At 44.5% G+C, this 20,494-nt stretch overlaps 1 protein-coding gene across 5 annotated transcripts in view; it reads left to right on the top strand.

The window, feature by feature from the left end:
- Nucleotides 1–2,985: 2,985 nt before the first annotated feature.
- The window catches only part of NAA25 (N-alpha-acetyltransferase 25, NatB auxiliary subunit), a 38,681-nt gene continuing 21,172 nt past the window's right edge, over nucleotides 2,986–20,494 (top strand). The window contains exons 1-8 of one of the 5 annotated variants that reach the window (XM_083511408.1): nucleotides 2,986–3,348; nucleotides 11,089–11,174; nucleotides 13,505–13,643; nucleotides 14,381–14,499; nucleotides 15,760–15,834; nucleotides 17,530–17,637; nucleotides 18,518–18,596; nucleotides 19,488–19,599. In XM_083511408.1, the coding sequence (XP_083367534.1) occupies nucleotides 3,288–3,348; nucleotides 11,089–11,174; nucleotides 13,505–13,643; nucleotides 14,381–14,499; nucleotides 15,760–15,834; nucleotides 17,530–17,637; nucleotides 18,518–18,596; nucleotides 19,488–19,599 (779 nt within the window). In that variant the 5' untranslated portion in view covers nucleotides 2,986–3,287. Of the gene's footprint in view, nucleotides 3,349–3,447; nucleotides 3,652–8,239; nucleotides 8,263–11,088; nucleotides 11,175–13,504; nucleotides 13,644–14,380; nucleotides 14,500–15,759; nucleotides 15,835–17,529; nucleotides 17,638–18,517; nucleotides 18,597–19,487; nucleotides 19,600–20,494 lie in introns of those variants that run through there. The other 4 variants (XM_083511409.1, XR_014528116.1, XM_083511411.1 and 1 more) reach the window with 4 other exon arrangements.

Raw genomic sequence — 20,494 nt, 5'->3', positions numbered from 1 at the left:
TCGGAGCCGGTCTCCCGAGGGTTGCGCAGAGCTTCCTGAAGCCTGGAGAGCGAGAGGGGTCGGTACGCACCGACCCCCCTCGCTCTCCAGGCTTCAGCGAAAGCCTGCATTCGCCCCATAAGACGCAGGCACATTTCCCCTTCATTTTTGGAGGGGAAAAAGTGCGTCTTATGGGGCGAAAAATACGGTATGTTGCTTGCTCCATCTTCCATGTGATAACCTGTAAAATATTTGGAGATGGCTATCATACCTCCTCTCAGTCTCCTCTTTTCCAGATTAAGCATACCCAATGCCCTCAAACATTCCTCATTCGGTCTGCAGACCCTTGATCATCTTGGTTGCTCTCCTCTGCACATGTTCCAGCTTGTCAATATCCTTCTTAAATCGTGGTGCCCAGAACTGGACAGAGGACTCCAGGCAGGGTCTGACCAAGGTGGTATAGAGCAGGACTATTATTTCCCTTGATCGGGACACTATACTTCTGTTGTCTTTGAGAAACACCACTGGTGTCTGAAGCCATAATCTGGTGTTTGATGCTAGCCACAACCCACGTGTTTCATGTAGTTTCTTGAGAAATACTGCTGATTGATGAGTTTACTCTCCAACCAGCTTCCATTCGATTCAAACTCATATGCTGGGGTTAAGCAGCTTCACTGAATAGAGTTTGGGGAGATGCTGCAAGTGCAGCAAACCAATTAGGTAATGGGGTGCACAGGAACATGAAACACATATTGAAACATATTGGGAGGTTGACAACCACCTCCTCATTTTTTAAGCTACTAAAGTGAGCACTCTTACCTCACAGTGCCATTGTAAGGGTCTAAATATGCTACCCTGAGATCACTGATGGGAAGAAAATCTGACTGAAAGGCCAAGAAAGGAAAACATGGCCTTGAAACAGTCATCACCACCATAGGAGCCAACTCCCAAGGGCAAAGGAACCTCCATAAAATATTTGAAGGGACTGCCCCCCACAAGTTGATGGGCATTGCCATTCAGATGGTGTTAACTGCATCTTGTGATTGATTACCTGCCCCCTCCCCCAATATTTTATTCAAGTTGGCCCCCTTAATCACCACTATCTTAACAATCCTCACAAACACCCTGAAGAATCCCAGTATAGTAGGGTATGATTATCCTCCTGTAATAGCTGTGAATGAGAGACAACTCCTCCAGGTATTTGTTTAGCCACAAGGCCCCATGGGTGACCCTGACAATTCACATGGCTGTTGCAAGGATAAAAGAGTGGGGGGATACACACATCCCCTTGGGTTTCCCAGCTGAAGGAGGTTGGTGAGTAGAATCTGATAAACCAACCAGCATTCGAAACTCCCATTGTTCTAGGCAATCGTTTTGTGATAAGGAATTTCATTAGTTTCTGAGCTCTGGGCGCAGTGCTGGGCCTATGATTTCAGATTAAAACTGCAGAGTGGAAGGAAAGGAGGACCTTTATTCTCCCTCCCTACTTCCAGCTCCTCTCTGAAGATTGGAGAAAGGGCCCTCTTAAGAATACAGTGGTACCCCTGGTTACATACTTAATTTGTTCTGGAGGTCCGTTCTTAACCTGAAACTATTCTTAACCCGAAGCACCACTTTAGCTAATGGGGCCTCCTGCTGCCGCTGCGCCACTGCTGCACGATTTCTGTTCTCATCCTAAAGCAAAGTTCCTAACCCGACGTAATATTTCTGGGTTAACGGAGTCTGTAACCTGAAGCGTATGCAAACTGAAGTGTATGTAACCCGAGGTACCCCTGTATTGCAGGGGGCGGGCAGGGGAAGCACAGCTTTGTTTTTTTGCAGTCTTCAGAGGAGGACTAGACCATGTGAAAAGTGAACATAAGGTTTCAGCTGCATTTCATTCATTTTCACCTTTGTATTCTTGTTACAAAAAAGAAAGTGCACCTAGACACTCCATTGCAGCGCCCATAACCTAGGTTTAAGGTGCCATTTAGCTCCTAGCTTTCCTATCTCAAGTTTCTAACATGGAAACCAACACAGAATGCTCACCGCCTGGGTCAACAGCACCAAATAACCTTCTGCTGCAACAACCGCACCTGGTGAACTGTTCCTTCGTGAAAGTGTGGCGGGGAAGGCTAAGAGGGGGCTGCTGCTACTGCCTCCACTTTGCCTGCCTCACGCCTGGGTTCAAATCCACTCTCAGCTCCCTGAGAGGCCTACCTCCAGTGCCGGATTCACGTATAAGCTAAACAAGCCAAAAAAAATTAAAGGGGAAAAAACTGGATGTACATTTCCAAAGATAAAAAACAAAATAAAACCTACATGCAGCAACAGTGTTTTGTGTTGTGTAGGCTCCTTTGATGTAAGTAATGGGCCCCGCCTGCTATCCTGCTCCCTAAAATATCACTGGTTTGCTCATTTCTATATACAGTACAGTGATAACTTGGTTCTCAAACTTAATCCGTTCTGGAAGTCTGTTCCAAAACCAAAGTGTTCCAAAACCAAGGTGCGCTTTCCTATAGAAAAGTTATCGCCAATGCATTTGCATTATTAAGTTTGTTATGAATAAAAAAAATCATTTTAAGTTAGAGCTTAACAATTATTTTTTATAATTATTTTTATTTTCAATTTCATTGTTCTGTATGGGACAATGACAATAAAGATATCGTATATCGTATATTTCACTATTAATATACTTCTTAATTGTATTTCAGTCCAACAATTACGTTGATAAAATGCATATTTTGTTATGTGCAAATGGCTTTAGATACCTATTAGGTCCATAAATTGCCATATAGCGTATATTCAACACACACACACAAAAAACAGCGACAATTTGTTGTTGACAAAGGACAGCTGGACATAATGAAGGGCCCCATTACCTTGAGTAGCCTAGGGCCTCATCAAACCTAAACCCGGCCCTGCCTACCTCGCCTGGCTGCTTGTGAGGCGCCAGGAGGGCACCCCTGGTCAATACAGCCCACCTCACAGGGTCGTTGTGAGGAGAGTTGCCCCTAAACGAGGCCCTTCAGGCAACCACGATGCCAATGACGCGGCTCGCTGAGGGGAGCTCGCTTACCCGCCTCACAGGCTGAGGCGGCGGCGGCAGCGGCAGCGCCTCAAGGCCCACGAGGGAGGCCGGCGGGGGAGCGAGGACGCCCGCTAAGCGCCGCCTCCTCCACCTCCTCCTCGCCGGTCTTGGCCCCCTCGGAGCGCCTCGCCTCAGCCTCAGCCCGGCCCCTTTCCCCCACACGGGCCCGCCCAGGCCGGGCCGGCTGGCTGGCTGTGGCGGCGGCGGCGGCTGCGCGCTGCGGTTCTGCGCTCTCATCATGGCGGCGGCGCGGGGCCATGTGCAGGACCCCAACGACCGGCGCCTCCGGCCCATTTACGGTACCGAAGCCGCGGGCGTGGGGGGTTCCCCTCCCCCCCTCTTCTCCCTCCCGCCCCCTCCCTCCCCTCCCCTTTCCCTACCGCGCGCGGCCCCGTCCTAAGCGCGGGGCCGCGCGTGCCCTTTCTCCCTCAGCCGAGGCCGCCCCCCCCCGCCAAAAGACGTTCCTACCCTTCGCCGCCCCCTCATCTCCCATCCCGAACCAGCGTCCCCCCCCCATACTTGACCCTTCCCGCCTTTTTCACCTTCTCCCCTCAGAGCCCCTAGTTTGAGGTGGGGGGCCGGGAGGAAAAGCGCCTAAACAGGCGGGTGCCTCCCCCCCCCAAATGGTTCTTATTGTGGTACGGGGCGGGGGGGGAAGGTTAAGCAGCCCCCCCCCATGTCCATCGCTGTTGTGGTATTGGGGGGTGGGAAGGAATGCCGTCCCCTCGTGTTCTCCTCTATTGTGGCATTTTGGGGGCTTTTTCATCAGGCACCTCCATGTTTGTCTGTGGTGGGATTTGGCGGGTAGGTGCTTCGTGTTCATTTTTAGTGTGGCATTTGCAGAGGGGGGGGGAGAGGCTGAGCAGAACCCCCCTCCCCATATTTGTCCCGGCCTTCGTGTGGATTGTAGCGGAAGGAGCTGCCAAGTTCATTATAAACCCTGGGAGAGGAAGAAAAGGGAGATTTTGGGGTCTTACACACGTGGTCAGAAGTTCATCATATCCTGACCATTTCTTTCTCCAGGAGGAGATGGTGGGTTTGGGACCCTCCCCCCCCCTACTCCCTATTCTGGACTCAGCAGGGTCGCAGGCCATGGTCTAAAACCATTTCTTAATACAGTATATATCATTAGGAGATAGTCTGGGGCTTCATACAATTATGCTTTTAAAAAGACAGGTGGAGCTGTGGGTGAACAAGGGGGTTTCAGCACTGCACGAAACCTTATTATAGAACTCATGGAGCCAAGATGGAGAAGCAGGAGCTTATGGACCTGTTTTTCCTAACAGTAGATTTGCAAGGCTGGACTGAGCAGGGGGCGAGGATTGCATGACGTTCATGCGACCAGTTGCCACAAACTTCATATCCTCCTTAAACCAGAGGAGGGAGATATGAATTGTAAAGTCTTGCCTGCTTGTGTGGCTTACTTAATGTGGCTTGGTGGTGGTGGTAGCAATGGCTTTGTTGTTGCTGTTAATTTAGAGGGGTGTGTGATGCTGGCATCTTTAATCTCATTGAGTAGTACTGTATGGGGGTAGCAGCTCTCTCCTTTGCAAAACTTTAGAGCAGGAGTGGCCAAACTCCCAAGAGACAGCGATTCACCCCCTTTTTGGGGTTCAGGTCAAAGTTGTTGAGCTTTTCTACGCCAGCCTCTTTTAGAGTATAGTGGTACCTCGGGTTAAGTACTTAATTCGTTCCGGAGGTCCATACTTAACCTGAAACTGTTCTTAACCTGAAGCACCACTTTAGCTAATGGGGCCTCCTGCTGCTGCTGCGCCGCCGGAGCACGATTTCTGTTCTCATCCTGAAGCAAAGTTCTTAACCCGAGGTAATATTTCTGGGTTAGAGGAGTCTGTAACCTGAAGCGTATGTAACCCGAGGTACCACTGTATTGGACCAGATGAGACTTCCAAGCCCCCTCTGTTATAGCCTTTGATGTAGTAGTGAGAAACAATCTGAAAAAGGGCATCACTGTCCAGCCCTCACCAGTGCCCTGCTACAGTCCATTAAAGGTTTGATATGTCTGGATTACAAGTCCGCAAGAATAATTTCTTGATCAGGATAACTCCACGTCATATTTAAGCAGCACTTCAAATGCAAGCCTCTCTTTTGCTGTGTCTAAAACTTGATCCAGCTTTTACAGGCAGTGACCTTTTTAGGTGCATCTGAGATGTGCATGACCGAACCCAGACGTGACCTGAAAACATCACAAAAGGGGGCAGAGCGGGATGTTTATAGGCTTTTCCCAATGGTGTTTCGAATATACACAATTTAACTTAAACGTGCCTTGGAACGTAACCCCTGCGTAAATTGGGAGTCTCCTGCAATTACTTCCTTGCTGCAGGATTTACATATGTTGTATTCCTTATGAAATCTATTGCTACTTTTTACATATTTTCACTTATGCTCAATGAAACTTTTTGCATGCTCAATGAAACTTCTGCATCTCTCAGTAAGGCAGGTGAAAACACTTGGAGAACAGTTGGAAATTAGTCAGGCACCAGAAATCTCCACATTAGTCTTAGTCCATTGTTAATACCATTTCCATTTCCAGTGTGTGTTTCTCCTTCTTGCACTGAGACAAATGAATAGTTGTAAGAGCAAGATACAGTCAAGCAGTGCAGTTCATATCGTAGAATTGTAGTGTTGGAAGGGATTCCAAGGGTCATTTAGTCCAACTCCCTGGTGAATAGGCATTCTGTTGCGGCGACTGCAACCTAGATTCACAGTGCCATTTGGCGCCTAGTTTATATACCCAAGTTTCTAACAGTGTATGGAGAACCTTCACTTTCTTTAGGCAGTGACCACATTAATTTGGTCGCCCCCTACTCCCCCATTGTAAACTTAAAAAGTTGGTTGTCTGGGTAGGATCCTACTGCTTAAGGAAGCTACTTTGTAATACTGTATTCCATTTTTTTTGTTAACTCTGCTGAGTTAAATATGCATTCTGCTTGTCAAAAGCTGACCTCCTTTGTAATGCTTCAGGATAATATTTTAGTTTCCTGTTAATTATGTTGCTTTGAATGTATACTTTATATTTGACTTCCTTCAGTAATGTTTAATTCTGGATTGTTTTATTTGGTGTTTTAATGTAGGTTGTAAACTGCTTTGAGATACTTTTCTTAGTATACAACAGTATAAAAATGAAATGAATAATAATTTTAAAAAATGTGTTGGATGCTGTTCCTTTTCAACCTGTCTTAGGAATATTGGCTAAGAGCTCAGGTTGCTTTGTTGTACATGGTACTTGGCAAATGCTGGAAAAGGAAGATAAAATGCTGTACTTCGTTTGAGAGTTTTTTTAATGTTTAGCACTGAAGAAAGTTAAGGCAAAGAAGAAGCAGTTCTTAACTTGCCAATATGAAATGCTAGTCAAGAGTCTTTAGAAGAACTGCTTTGGGGCAGAACTGGTGCAAACTTCATGGTTTAAGATGTGACTATAGAGACACAAATGTCCATGACATTTCTGCACTTTGAAAGAATTCAATGGAATGGTGTGTAGCCAAAAGGTTCTATTAGTACCAGGTCTGAACCTAATTCTGCTACCTCTGCCTTTCAAAAGAGGAATTCCTTCCACTTCAGCTTCTGCAAATCTGTTTCAAAGATGTGGACTGAAGTTCTGTGTGTTCGGTTCTTTTGAGTGTGTGCATATGCATGAAATTGTGCCTCAGTATAGGATGTGTTTTTGTGTTGGAGCCTTGATCAGTTATGATGGGAAATTAAGTTTGAAAACTAGGTTTGAAAACTAAGAAGGAGAGGTAGTTTTTTTATTTCTTAAGTGACATATTTTTAATGTCTTGATTTTCCATAAGTAGTTTCTGGTAATACTCCTTAAAACAAACAAGTCACGTACAAAAATATATATTTTGACAAGCAACAATTGCATTGTATTTGGACCTTATAAAGACCTACTGGGCTTATTAGAAGCACTGATAAGTATTTAATTTATTTGTTATTACATTTAAATCCCACCTTTCCTCCAAGGAGCTCAAGGCAATATACATGGTTCTGCTCCCCATTGTACCCTTACAGCAACCCTGTGAGCAGTATTCAAAATTTGCCAGGTGCTAGGTGCATTTTGTTACTGGTGCTGTTCTGATTGTGACTTCGTGGAGGTTTCTGAGCACCAGGTTGGCGACTGACATCTGCATTGAGACAGGTGACTTACGTGCCAGCAAAAGACATGTGTCTTGATCTTCTACACTGCCGCACAAATCATGGACCCCTTGCTGGGAATTGTTGTAAGAGCAAGCTACAGTCAAGCAATGTAGTTGAGATCATAGAATTGTAGTGCTGGAAGGGACCCTGGCTGTCATCTAGTCCAACCCCCTGGCAAATAGACATTCCAGTTGTGGTGACAGCTGTGCCATTTGGAGCCTAGCTTATATATCTGAGTTTCTCATGCTGCTTGTTAGGTAGGCTAGGCTAAGAGGCAATGAATGGGCCAAGTAAGCTTAATGTCTGAGTGGGAATTTGACTGCTGGTCCCCTACTTCTTGATCGAACACCCTAACCACTACTCCATACTTGCTCTGTAATACAGTGGTACTTCGAGTTACAGACGCTTCAGGTTACAGACTCCGCTAACCCAGAAATAGTACCTCGGGTTAAGAACTTTGCTTCAGGATGAGAACAGGAATCGTGCTCCAGCAGCGCAGCAGCAGCAGCAGGAGGCCCCATTAGCTAAAGTGGTGCTTCAGGTTAAGAACAGTCTCGGGTTAAGAACGCACCTCCGGAATGAATTAAGTACTTAACCAGAGGTACCATTGTAATAGAATTTGTGTCTCTTATGCGACTTGCTTAAGGCAGCTTAGAGATAAACAAAACATACAATATCACAATACAGGGTTTTTTATTGCATAAATTAAATCTCACAGACACCCACCAAGAAAACCCCTTTGAACACAAGTCTGGGCAGAACACAGAACAGTCCCATTCAAAGATGTGGCAGCTGCAGTAAAAATGTTACCTAGCTACTGGCTGAGGAAAAACACGTTAACTATAAAATACTAAAAACCCACCTGTTTAAAAAAAAACCAGGAAGAAAAGTTTTTACCTTGTGCAGAAGAAATGAGTAGCAAGCTCTTTGGAGAGAGCATTCCACAGGTGGGATGGAAGGCACCATCTATAAGGATCCATCTCTTGCTGCCACCCTCAAAATTTTAACAAGAGGAAGCACTTTCAGAATGTCTCTTTGTAGATGACTTCAAGCCCCATGTAAGCTTTCTTCAAGTCCTAGGGTCTCAAGGTGTGCAAGGCTTTGTAGGTTAGAACCAGCATCCTGAATTGAGCCCAGGAGCACAGTGACAACCTGTGTAATATCCTGATGACAATAGGGTTACTGTGGACTGGATAGACTGTATATTTTAAGTCACAAGTACAGTAAGTCCCATTAATTTCAACTGGATGAGCTCAAGTTTGTTTACAGTTTTTAATTTATAGATCTTTGAAAGTTGGACCATAGTTTTTAGTTATGTACAATCAGGAGTACCTTGAATCAAATTCTGCTTCCATTGTGTAAAGATTTTCATGTCTTATCTACATGAAATAGCCAGTTTGTAATCAAACATGTATGTAAATGCTGTTGGTTAGAATAAGATGTTGCCCTCCGACTATGAATTGGACATGTGAACATAGTTGCAAAGATTGCAAAGGCAATTGTCTCTGGGGAAAACTAATGTAAATGTTTGGACATGTTCTTATTTTTTTCACTTTTCAGCAACAGTCAGCTTATTTGATGACAGTTGACAGTTAAGCATCTTTTACATTTGCTGTTTGCCTTTTATCTTAATTGCTTATATGTTGTACAGAAGCTTAATGAAGTTGTAGTACTATATTCCCCAAGGTCCTCCACCCTTCAGATGAAGTCTAATACTCTGTTCTCAACAATTTGCCATTCTCGTAGCTGAGCTAATTCTGTTAGAACAGAGGGTGTTGTCAACGTTTTAGAAAAACCTGGTGAGGTTGTCTAATCATAGTCTTTATGCATATTTCTTGTGAACTGCTACTTTTCCAATTGCTCCATAAAGTTTTTGTTATTAAAAATACACAGGGGCTTCAGTCATTCAGTGATGTCCACATTGTGTAATCTCGGGTAAACCGATGCCGAGCACCACAACTTTAAGCCAGTGCTACCACCACGGCACAGTGCCTATTTTAATGTTTCTGCATAATGCTCATGCTCTCTATGTGGGCTTGGAGCTAGGAGTAAGAACCAGAATACAATATAGTATTTGCAACCTGAGCCACATGTTTCCCTGTTCTTTCAGGTGAGAGACAAAGGGGTGCAGGAGGCTGCTATGCTCCATCTGTGGACCCTCCAGACTATAGTGGTGCCTCGCAAGACGAAATTAATTCGTTCTGCGAGTTTTTTCGTCTTGCGAATTTTTCGTCTTGCGAAGCACGGTCAAGTCGCAACTGCACCTCTTCAAGCGGTTTTAAGAAAAAGGAAACAAACTTGCAAGACGTTTTCGTCTTGCGAAGCAAGCCCATAGGGAAATTCGTCTTGCGAAGCAACTCAAAAAACGAAAAACTCTTTCGTCTTGCGAGTTTTTCGTCTTCCGAGGCATTCGTCTTGCGAGGTACCACTGTAGTCTTTTTCCTGTTGGGTGTCCATTGCCTTCTCCCAGTTTTGTTTACCCGTATGTATGTTTGTGGAGAAAAATTGCCTTAGGTCAATCCTTTGCCTGCTTTTAGAAATGGAGCAGTATTTCAATCATGCTCCTCCTGAATGCTAGCAAAACTGCTCTTAATTATTTGCTTGCCCATTACCATCTTGTTTTGCTCCTCTTTGGGCCATTCCTGAAGTACTCATTTATGAACTTCTATTGAGGGCTAGTTTTTTGTACCCAGTCAGTGGATAGAGAGGAGTTGAGTTCTCCTCAGCCATAGACTTGGGCAAGTCCCTGTCCATCCCAGCTCTGAAAGTTGCAGTAATAGCCTGTTACTGAGTAGTTGTGATGATGAACCAAATAAAGGTGGCAAATCCCATTTGATGTATACATAAGAAATGGCAGTAAGGCTAACACCCCTCTGTGTAAAGGTAAAGGGACCCCTAACCATTAGGTCTAGTCGTGACCGACTCTGGGGTTGTGCGCTCATCTCGCTCTATAGGCCGAGGGAGCCAGTGTTTGTCCGCAGACAGCTTCCGGGTCATGTGGCCAGCATGACTAAGCCGCTTCTGGCGAACCAGAGCAGTGCACGGAAACGCCATTTACCTTCCTGCCGGAGCGGTACCTATTTATCTACTTGCACTTTGACGTGCTTTTGAACTGCTAGGTTGGCAGGAGCAGGGACCGAGCAACGGGAGCTCACCCCGTTGCGGGGATTCGAACCACCAACCTTCTGATCGGCAAGTCCTAGGCTCTGTGGTTTAACCCACAGCGCCACCCGCGTCCCAATACCCCTCTGTGTAATAACCCTTTAAAAAGCATCTGTAAGGTTCTTCATGAGAATGCTTTGCTGGGACAGATTAAGGTTGATCCAGTTCAGCATTGTGACTTTATAATGACCAGGAAGATGACATGAGAAGCGTCAGTAACTGCTATTCTCTCTTCTCCCCACCACCCCCTGCATCCAGAAGTCAGAGAAATACTACCATTGATCATAGAGGCTTGCCATCACTATTAACCATTCAAAGAATTTTCTTTCCATAATTTTTCTATTCCTTTATTTTAAAAACCCAACATAAGCTGGTGGTTGTCGCCACACACTGCTGATTGGGTAGATTCTGACATCTAGTGTTGTGCAAGAAAGTAAGGGGGAGGGGGCAGATAAGTTATCCATTCCGTTTTCAGCAGTTATAATCTTAAATACCTCTATCATATTACTCTTTACTCATCTTTCTTTTTGTTTTGTTTTCCTCTAAACTAACCTAAACGTGAAGACTGCCCCCTCAGAAAATCAGTCTGCAGTATTTATGTATTTTATTTAGTTCATAAAATTTATACACTGCTTGATTGTAAAAAAGTGGTTTACAAAAAAATTAAACAATCAAATTATCACTAAGAATAATGTTTATGGTTTTCCCCTTTCTTACATTAGATTACCTTGACAATGGCAATAATAAAATGGCAATCCAGCAGGCAGACAAGTTGCTGAAGAAACACAAAGACCTTCACTGTGCTAAGGTAAGCTCAGGGTTTGTTTGTTTTAACATGCTAAAAAGTCAGTGTGTTCAGTCTTAAATAAACAAGGCAAGGCTCTTCTCTTTAGCTGTTGCATTGCTAGTATAGGGTGGGGAACTTGAAGCCCTGAGAATTGAAGACAGCCCTCTAGATCTCTCTGTCTCACACTTAGGACTCTCCCAGGGCCATATCCCTCATTGGCACTGCTCTGTGCCTTCCTCAGGTGCTTTTGCCTGACTGGAATATGTCCTTGAACTGTGATAATGCCTCTTGGTTGTCTGTAGAAAGCTTTGACTTCTGCAAATGGCTGGAATGTAGTGTGAACAATGCAAAAGTAAGAGTCAAATCCACTGCTCCACCCACTTTTGGATCTGGCCCCACCCACTTTTAAATCTGGCATGTGGCTCCTGGAAGGTTGCCCATGTGGGAATGTGACACATGGACTGAAAGGAGGTTCTGATTCCTGGGATGTTCTGGAAAGAGGGAAGCTTTCTGCCATGTTTACCCTTAGCAATCATGGGACACATGGGGGTGGGAGGGTGAATGTGCTTTGACCACCACCAGTGCACAACTACAGTGGTACCTTGGGTTACAGACGCTTCAGGTTACAGACTCCACTAACCCAGAAATAGTACCTCAGGTTAAGAACTTTGCTTCAGGATGAGAACAGAAATTGCATGACGGCGGCGGGAGGCCCCATTAGCTAAAGTGGTACCTCAGGTTAAGAACAGTTTCAGGTTAAGAATGGACATCCAGAACGAATTAAGTTCTTAACCTGAACTACCACTGTACTTCTTTTTCAGCTTAACCCGTGTTACTCCAGCCTTTCTGTTCCACAAACTCACAACAATGAGGTCAACTTTGCTGCCACATTAGTCAAGCTGTTGAATAGCAACAGAGCAAAAGTTAATGTTTTTCAACTTTTGCTTCTATCTACATTGACGTGGCTCAGCAAAACAAGGCAATTAGGGTTGGTCAGTTGACCAAGTCAAACATACTTAAATACTGTCACATGGTAGGTACAAGAGGGGTGAGGAACCTCTGGCTTGCAGGTGACATCTGGCACAGAACAGGTCCCAGTGTTTCCCCCACACACTTGGTGTCAGATATGGGGCATGTGTGGAAATGGCTGGATTGGTTGCCTGGCCAAGTTCCCCATGGGGAACTTGATCACGCAGCCAATCTCTGCAGAAAGCAGCTTTGCCAGCCGTATGTGCAGCACTGGGGAAGTGGCAAGCATAGGGTCGACAAAGCCCCTTGTTCTGTGGTTCTCAAGTGAGTGAATGACAGCCAGCTTGGAAGCGCTTCACAAGGGAATTTTGACAGGTGGGCAATCTGTGGTCTGTGGGGGTGGAGAATGATAAGGCTCTGACCCACTGGGCCAAGAAGGTTTTCCCACCCCTACAATATAGAGAAGTCTGGGGCAGGCATGCCTGGTGGACTGCGTATTAGAATTGACTGGCAGTAGTGGCTGTACTATGGACAACATGGCTGGGGGGGGGGCTGCTGGGTATTGGGCGTGATCTGCCAACTAATGCCCCTCCAGATACCTGGAAAAATAAGATTGTTTTAATTCTCTGGAAGGGAAAACATCAAAGTCTCCACCTTCCAAACTTTCAGGAGAAGGGAATTCCAGCGACACAGCTGAGCAAGTTCTAAGTGCACCTTGTTAAATGCGGTATCCCCTTTCTACCCAGCTTATTAACATGAGGCTTGCTCAGTGTGCTCTTTCTATGAGATCTGCGATGGTAGGTATGTTGTGACCCCAACTTTTTATTACAGTGTTGGCTAGTGATGTGTCTCAAAGTCTGAGCTTACTTAGATTTCTAAGTCTTCTGTTAAGTTAACCAGATGTCCAGTGAACTAAGACTGGGGTGGTGAACCTGTGGTCCTCCAGAGGTTGCTGGAACACACCTCCCATCTCCTTGACTGTTGGCCATACCGGCTGGGTGCGATGGGAGTTGGAGCCCCAACAACATTTGGAGGGTCACGGGCTCTTCATCCCTGAACTAAGGTTGGCAGGAGGTGCAGAAGAGAACATAAGAAGTTGTATTATATATAAAAAGACCATTGGTTCCTCTAGCTCAATATTATCCACACTGGCAGCAGCTGTTCAGCGCTTCAACCAGGCTTTCCCAAGCCCACCTGGAGACATCAGAGGTTGAATCTCAGGCCACTTGAATTCAGAGCATGCGCTCTGCCCGTGGGCTGCAGCTCCTTCCTTTGGTACGTGCTCCATTGTTGCCACCCGCCAAAACAATTCTGCCCCATTCACTGTATGTATATCGCTGCTGGGAAACCCTTTAAAAGTTGCTTCTTTGATCCATGTGCAGGTTTTGAAAGCAATCGGCCTGCAAAGAACCGGGAAGCAAGATGAAGCATTCACTTTAGCACAAGAAGTAGCTGCTCTTGAACCCACGGACGATAATTCGTTACAAGCTCTGACTATTCTATACCGGGAAATGCATCGGCGTGAGTTCTTTGGTTTTCCTTCCTATTTCAGAGAATGCTGTTGCCAGTGTCCTGCTTACAACAGCAGTCCTGATTCAAAAGCACTAGTGTGGCAGCCAGTCGGCAGCTAATTGATGGGGAGGGGTGGTGAGGTAGCCAGTTAAGCTGCGTTGTTCTCTAGACATAATGTTTCCCATAGTATTTAATTCTGGGTTGTAGAAAATAGGAGGAGTGATGGGACAGGGTCCAGCTTTGATGGTGGAGCCCTGGCAAGCTCACCTAACAGTAGACACAGCACCAGATAGCTGGGTCTTGCTGCCATTTTAATACTTTTACAATGCTTCAGACGTAGTGTCACTCCAGGAGAAATTGGAGTGCAGCTAAACCAAGCAGCTTAGAGTGCTGGGTCAGTGGTTTTTGTTTTGTAAGGGGGGGCAAGGCAGATATTGGGGCCCCTGCAGCTTCCCATGGGAGCAAAGTGCTGACACCAGCCCTAGGGAAAGGATAAAGGTACTCAACACACATTCTGTGACAAAAGGCATGCAGAATGCAAGTCTGGAAAAATCACAAGTGCTGGCCACACAGGTCCCAACAAATCTGAAGTCCCTGCCCCCTTTACTAGGGCTGAGGCCTCATTTTTAAAAAAACTTTGTGAAGGCTGTTTTGAGTTCTGTACTCTGTACAATCACTTAGGGTTTGGGAGAAGTCTATAGGTCCTAACCAAACACACAACCTGTTTCTTAAAATGTCTCATTTAGCGGAGCTGGTCACAAAACTCTACGAGGCAGCTGTGAAGAAAGTTCCCAGCAGTGAAGAGTATCATTCCCACCTCTTCATGGCCTATGCAAGGGTTGGGGAATACAAGAAGATGCAACAGGTAATTTACCTGAATCGGAGCTAGGTCAATTGAGCTTGAGAGTGAATACACCCCTCAGAGAGGCAACTCAACCTAAAATCAGCCTAAAGATCTGTTGACATTCCATGTGTATATGTAAACCTACTAGTAATCTGTTGTGGATAAAGTCTCGTATAGTATATAAGTTGTGTTTATATAGAATTGTAGAGTTGGAAGGGACCGCGAGGGTCATCTAGTCCAACCCGCTGCAATGCAGGAATCTTTTGCCCAACGTGGGACTCAAACCCACAACCCTGAGCTTAAAAGTCTCATGCTCTACCATCTGGCCATGTCCTCCACTCATAGTAAACACTTACTCTGAAACCTTTTTGAAAATTTGACGACTTTGGTTTAAAATACTTGTGATTTGAGGTGCCTTTAAGTGCTTTGCATTTGCATTTAACCTGTAATGTTTGAAAAAATGTGTAAAGAGACAGTGTCATTAATGTGACGGATCCATGAAATTAATTCATGGACCTAGTCTAGCAAATCCTTTATCTTGTGAGTAGCACTACTTAAAAGCATCAGCTTGCTATGTGCATTGATAACAGATGCATTCATATCAATATATGCACACTTAAAGGGTATAATCATCTTGTAATATCAGGCTTGGCAAATGTGCAAAATGCAAGTAAGCAGAGGTCCCTGTTGACTTTAGTGTATCCGTACCTGACTACGAGAGGGAGGGGGTGAAGAGAGAAACACCTATATTAAATATGATGATCTAGCTATGTGTTGAGTGCCATTATCAGCAAAATTGAATCCAGAATTCGTTTTTGTGGGGAAGCTGTTGTTCAGGAAACTTGTCTTCTCATTAAGGAACTCCTGAAATACTGCCAGTTTACTTGGAACATATTTTGATGGGTTCTGGTTTGGGAAAAGGAACAGTTTCCTGTTGTGGTTAACAGGTTTGAGCAAACGAGTCTTGCATTTAACACTGGTACAAGAATTCAAAGACAAGTAAATTAGTCCATGGATAGTCAAACCAAAACCATTCCTCTCTCAGGTGTTTCTAGTAAGAACTTTCAGTGGGTCTCCTTTACCACATAATAATAATAATAATAATAATAATAATAATAATAATAATAATAATAATAAAAAATTTATTATTTGTACCCCGCCCATCTGGCTGGGTTTCCCCAGCCACTCTGGGCGGCTTCCAACAAAGATGAAAAATACACTAAAATGTCACATACCACAGGCTGAAGTATAATGATTTATTTATACCTCCTTCTTTTTCAGGCTGGAATGGCACTTTATAAGATTGTTCCCAAAAACCCTTACTATTTTTGGTCTGTGATGAGCTTAATAATGCAGGTGGGTACAGAGTCTCAAGGGAGATAACATTTCCTTGGAAATAATCTGCCCTTTTTTTGTTTTATTTTCTGTGTGAAGATGCTCAGTACATTTTGAGGGTAGACTCTGTACTGCAAGTGCATCACACATTGTCAGTACAGTGATACCTCGGGTTACATACGCTTCAGGTTACAGACTCCGCTAAACCAGAAATAGTACCTCGGGTTAAGAACTTTGCTTCAGGATGAGAATAGAAATCGTGCTCTGGCGGCGCGGCAGCAGCAGGAGGCCCCATTAGCTAAAGTGGTGCTTCAGGTTAAGAACAGTTTCAGGTTAAGAACGGACCTCCAGAATGAATTAAGTACTTAACCCGAGGTACCACTGCGTACTGCAAGTGTTGTAAAACAGAGTAGCCAATGTGGTGCGCTCCAGATGTTGTTTTACTCCCAACTCCCATAGCCACTGGCTATGCTGGCTGAGACTGATGGGAGGCCCCCAAACATCTGGAGGGCACTACATTGGCTACCCTTATCACAGAGCTTGTTTGCAGGTTGGGACTGGGAGTTTGTCATCTTAGATGGGGCATGTTGTGAGATAAACAGAGAATTCGAGAAGTCTTAACCAGATGCCCTTCAATACTCCCTCAGGTCACAGATGGATCACTCCACTCCAAGTATGATTGTAGCAACTGAATATAATCTGTTCCCCCAGGGTATGAGAGGGATTGAGATGAGCTCATAGCCCGCCTCTCTGCCTCTCTCGCTTCAGTCTATAATTGTTCTCCTAAATGAGTTCTGAGATTTTTACTTGAGATTGACTATTGGTGTAAATCTGGAGTTCAGCCAAGCAATAGCCTATCAAAGGCCATTGGCAGAATCCTTTTGCAGTCTGTCTGAAATCAACAAGAGAACTGGCACACTGCATTACTACTTCATTTCAACTACCGTATTTTTCGCTCTAGAAGACGCACCCGACCATAAGACACACCTAGTTTTAGAGGAGGAGAACAAGAAAAAAAATATTCTCTCCCTCTTTGCGCAGCGCCCCTTCAGTGAAGTGGCAGGAGAAACGGAGCCCCTTCCATTTCTCCTCCTGCTTCGCTGAAGGGGCGCTGCGCAGAGAGGGAAAGCTGCACAGCACCTCTCCAGCGAAGCGAAGCCAGGAGAGCAAGAGGGATTGATCCCTCTTGCTCTCCTCGTTTCAGCAAAAGCAACGCGAAGCCTGCTGCGCTCCAGAGGCTTTGCGTTGCTTTCGCTAAAGCCATGGAGCCTGCATTCGCTCCATAAGACGCACACACATTTCCCCTTACTTTTTAGGAGGGGAAAAGTGTGTCTTATAGAGCGAAAAATATGGTAACTTGGCAATTCATTTTCTTCATTTTTTGTGTGATGCAATCCCAGGACATAATCAACACTATTTCCTTGTGGGTGAGAGGAGCATGTTTACTGAGCAGAACTTTCAACTAATTTTTCCTAAGTTTGCCAGAATGTTCACTTGTTTATCGGAACATTCACAGCAGCTGAAAACTTTTGACTGGGCCCATAGTTGAGAGGACAGAGCATATGTTTCGCCCCCAGAGAGTCATCCGTTCAGCCTCTGTTATCTCCAGTAGCTGAGCTAGGAAAGAATGGTTGCCAGTCAGAGTGGAAAGTACCATGCTAGATGAAACAGTGGTCGATTCTGTATAAGGCAGCTCTATATGTTCTTCTTTTTCAGTCTATATCTGCACAGGATGAGAATCTCTCAAAAACCATGTTTTTGCCTCTAGCTGAAAGAATGGTAGAAAAAATGGTGAAGGAAGAAAAAATTGAAGCTGAGGCAGAAGTAAGATATATTTTTTAAAAAAACTAATTGTTGATGTAATTAATTCAGCTTCTGCTATCACTGCATTATTACAGCTTGGTTTTGAATAGTTTATTTTGCATGTTACAAGCAAATGGAAGGTGTGGCTTAGAAGAGGCACATTGCTAAGGTAGAAATTAAGGGGTACTTGAACATGTCCCATATTTGGATTAATCCTTCTCCAAACTTGATGGGATTGCACTCTTTTGGTTACAGCTCTTTTCAGGCTTGCCAGGATAATTTGGATATCTGTAAAAGTGCTGGTGGCCTGGGTACGCGACAGAGAAGATCGGAGTAGTTTCAAGGGGCCCATAACTGGATCAAATGAATTGGCTTTTGATACAAAAACCTTTCTGTCTTTCCCTGCAAACCCTATGCAGAGAGATGACTACTGATCAGGTGTGCGTCCCAGCTGCTTTTTCTGTTGACCAGAGTGGCAACCCTCTTAACAAGAGTACGAAACAGTGCAGAATGTGGAGTTTTGTTTTTAAATCCTCAGATCTGCCTTGTGTTTCCTGTCCACCTCTTTATTTGGCAGTTTGTCTTCCAGAGGCTTTGGGTTTTGGAGCAAGGAGCCATTTCAACCACTAGTGGGCCACTATCTTTGCAAGGCCAGCCTATCAAAATGTAGCAATACAAACAAGTTTAAAGTTAATAGGTGGATAAGAACAAGATAGAAGAAAGGGTTAGAGGGGTAATGCTAGAGATAAATTATTAGTTTTCTTCCAATTTGTTGGGTAGCATAGATTTTTCACTCCACTTGAATATACTCTCTTTAAAAAGACAGCTGCAGAGACTGCTTATGGTGGTAACCTCACTGCCTCTTGTTTCAGTTCCATCCTGTTTCTCTTAACTTCCACAGGTTGAGCTTTACTACATGATTCTAGAACGCTTGGAGAAATACCAGGAAGCTCTGGATGTTGTGAGAGGAAAATTAGGAGGTAGTGTATCTACTTTTCAAATTTGACAATGGGCAAGTCTCAGTGGTTTGTAGACAAAGGTGCAGCTTCCTTATTTGGAGGCAGCGTCCCTCTAAATACCAGTTGATGGGGGTGAAACAGCAGGTGGTGATTGCTGCTGTCATGTCCCATTGTAGGCTTTCAAGACGCATCTTGTTACCCAGATGCTGAACCAGATAAGGCTTTTTGCCCAGCACGGATAAAAACAAATGATTTTTTAAAGTCAAACCAGACTTCCATATACGTTTCAAATCAGTTATGTGACGTATTCCTTCAAAGTAGCCTGATGCACATTATGTGGGCGCGATAAATCTCTAGTGATAATCTCTTAATTGAATCTATGACCCTCCGTTAAATAAGTAGAGTTAATGCTTTCTTTTCAGCATACGCAATTATGCTGATTAGAGCAAACTACAGACAAAACCGCATGGCTTTGAAATCGAGCAATATAAACACAACACAGTAGGTCATGTTTTGTATTTATTGTGGACATTTAAATAAATATGTAGACTCTTGTCAAATGAAGAACATGGATATTTACTCCATGTTACAGCAAAGCACTGCTCTGCACATAGTTTGGGCACTTGTAATCCATTGCACAAAGGATTGCCAGCCGTTTAACTTTCACTATGTTATCTCACAGACCCTCTGCCCACAGCATTGTTTCATGTGCATATGTGAAGTTCTCTCCTGCCCACCCTACTCCAGGCATTTTGCATTATTTGGTAAAGTAAAACAGCCTTCTGAGTAAGCTCTTCTAAGTTTATTTTATGTTTCTAGCCTGCCTGTGGCCTTATCTGTTTGGGGGCAGGGGGAGAGATTGCTTTTGCGATTAAGACTTTGTGAATTTATGACTCTTTTTGTTCTATTTAGAGAAGTTAACCAGTGAGCTCCAGAGCAGAGAGAACAAGTGCATGGAGATGTACAAAAAGCTGGGCAAGTGGCCAGAATGCAACGCACTCTCCAGGAAACTTCTGCTGAAAAAGTGAGTGGGAGTTTCAGCTCCTTTTTTTTATCCTTAACCGAACTGAAGCAAAAGGTATTATCTCCTCCATCGCCACTACTGCACCATCATATTCCCAAGGCAAATAAGCAAGTGGTTTGTGACAAGCCCAAAGGAATATCTTCTTGTTCCTCCTAATCTAAGAGCCTAAATCTTTTTATATTTCCATCCCCACCCAGCCAGGATGTGAGGGGATGGGATGCTTGTCCTATTAAACAGGCTTGATTGGATCCCCCCTAATTCCACTAGCTGAAAGCAGCACTTTCAGTTACAACAAGAGCCGCCAGAGACTTTGATAGATTTGGGGGCAGTTTGGAAAAATTGCCTTCCCTCCTAAGGGTCAACAAAAAGGAAGTTTTAGTTTTTTAAAGAGCAAGTAGCAATGGGAACCTTGAGAGAAAGTCTGTAGTTCAGTGGTAGAGCACTTACTTTGCATATGAAAGGTCTGGGGAAGTCTCCCTGTTTGAAAACCTTGAGAACTGTTGCCAGTCACTGTAGAAAATACTGAGCTGTATGGGCCAATGTGGTGCAGTAGTTAGTGTGTCAGACTAGGACCTCAGAGACCAGGTTTCACATCCTCCACTCAGCCATGAAACTCACTGGGTAACCTTGGACCACTCACTCTGAGCCTAACCTACCTCACAGGGTTGTTGTGATGATAAAATGTAGAAGAGGAGAACTATGTTCACCACTGTGAACTTCTTGGAGGAAAGGTGGGGTATAAATGTACCGTATTTTTCGCTCTATAGAACGCACTTTTTCCCCTCCAAAAATTAAGGGGACATGTGTGTGCGTCCTATGGAGCGAATGCAGGCTCCTTGTCTTCAGCGATAGCAACGCGGAGCTCCGAAGCGCGGAGGGAGCACTCCCTCCACGC

Source organism: Podarcis liolepis (genome assembly GCF_965112155.1).
Source record: "Podarcis liolepis genome assembly, chromosome: 7".
In the NCBI taxonomy this organism is placed as follows: Eukaryota; Metazoa; Chordata; class Lepidosauria; order Squamata; family Lacertidae; genus Podarcis; species Podarcis liolepis.
Note: the sequence above shows the minus strand (reverse complement) of the source record. Positions and strands in the feature narration are given on the sequence as shown.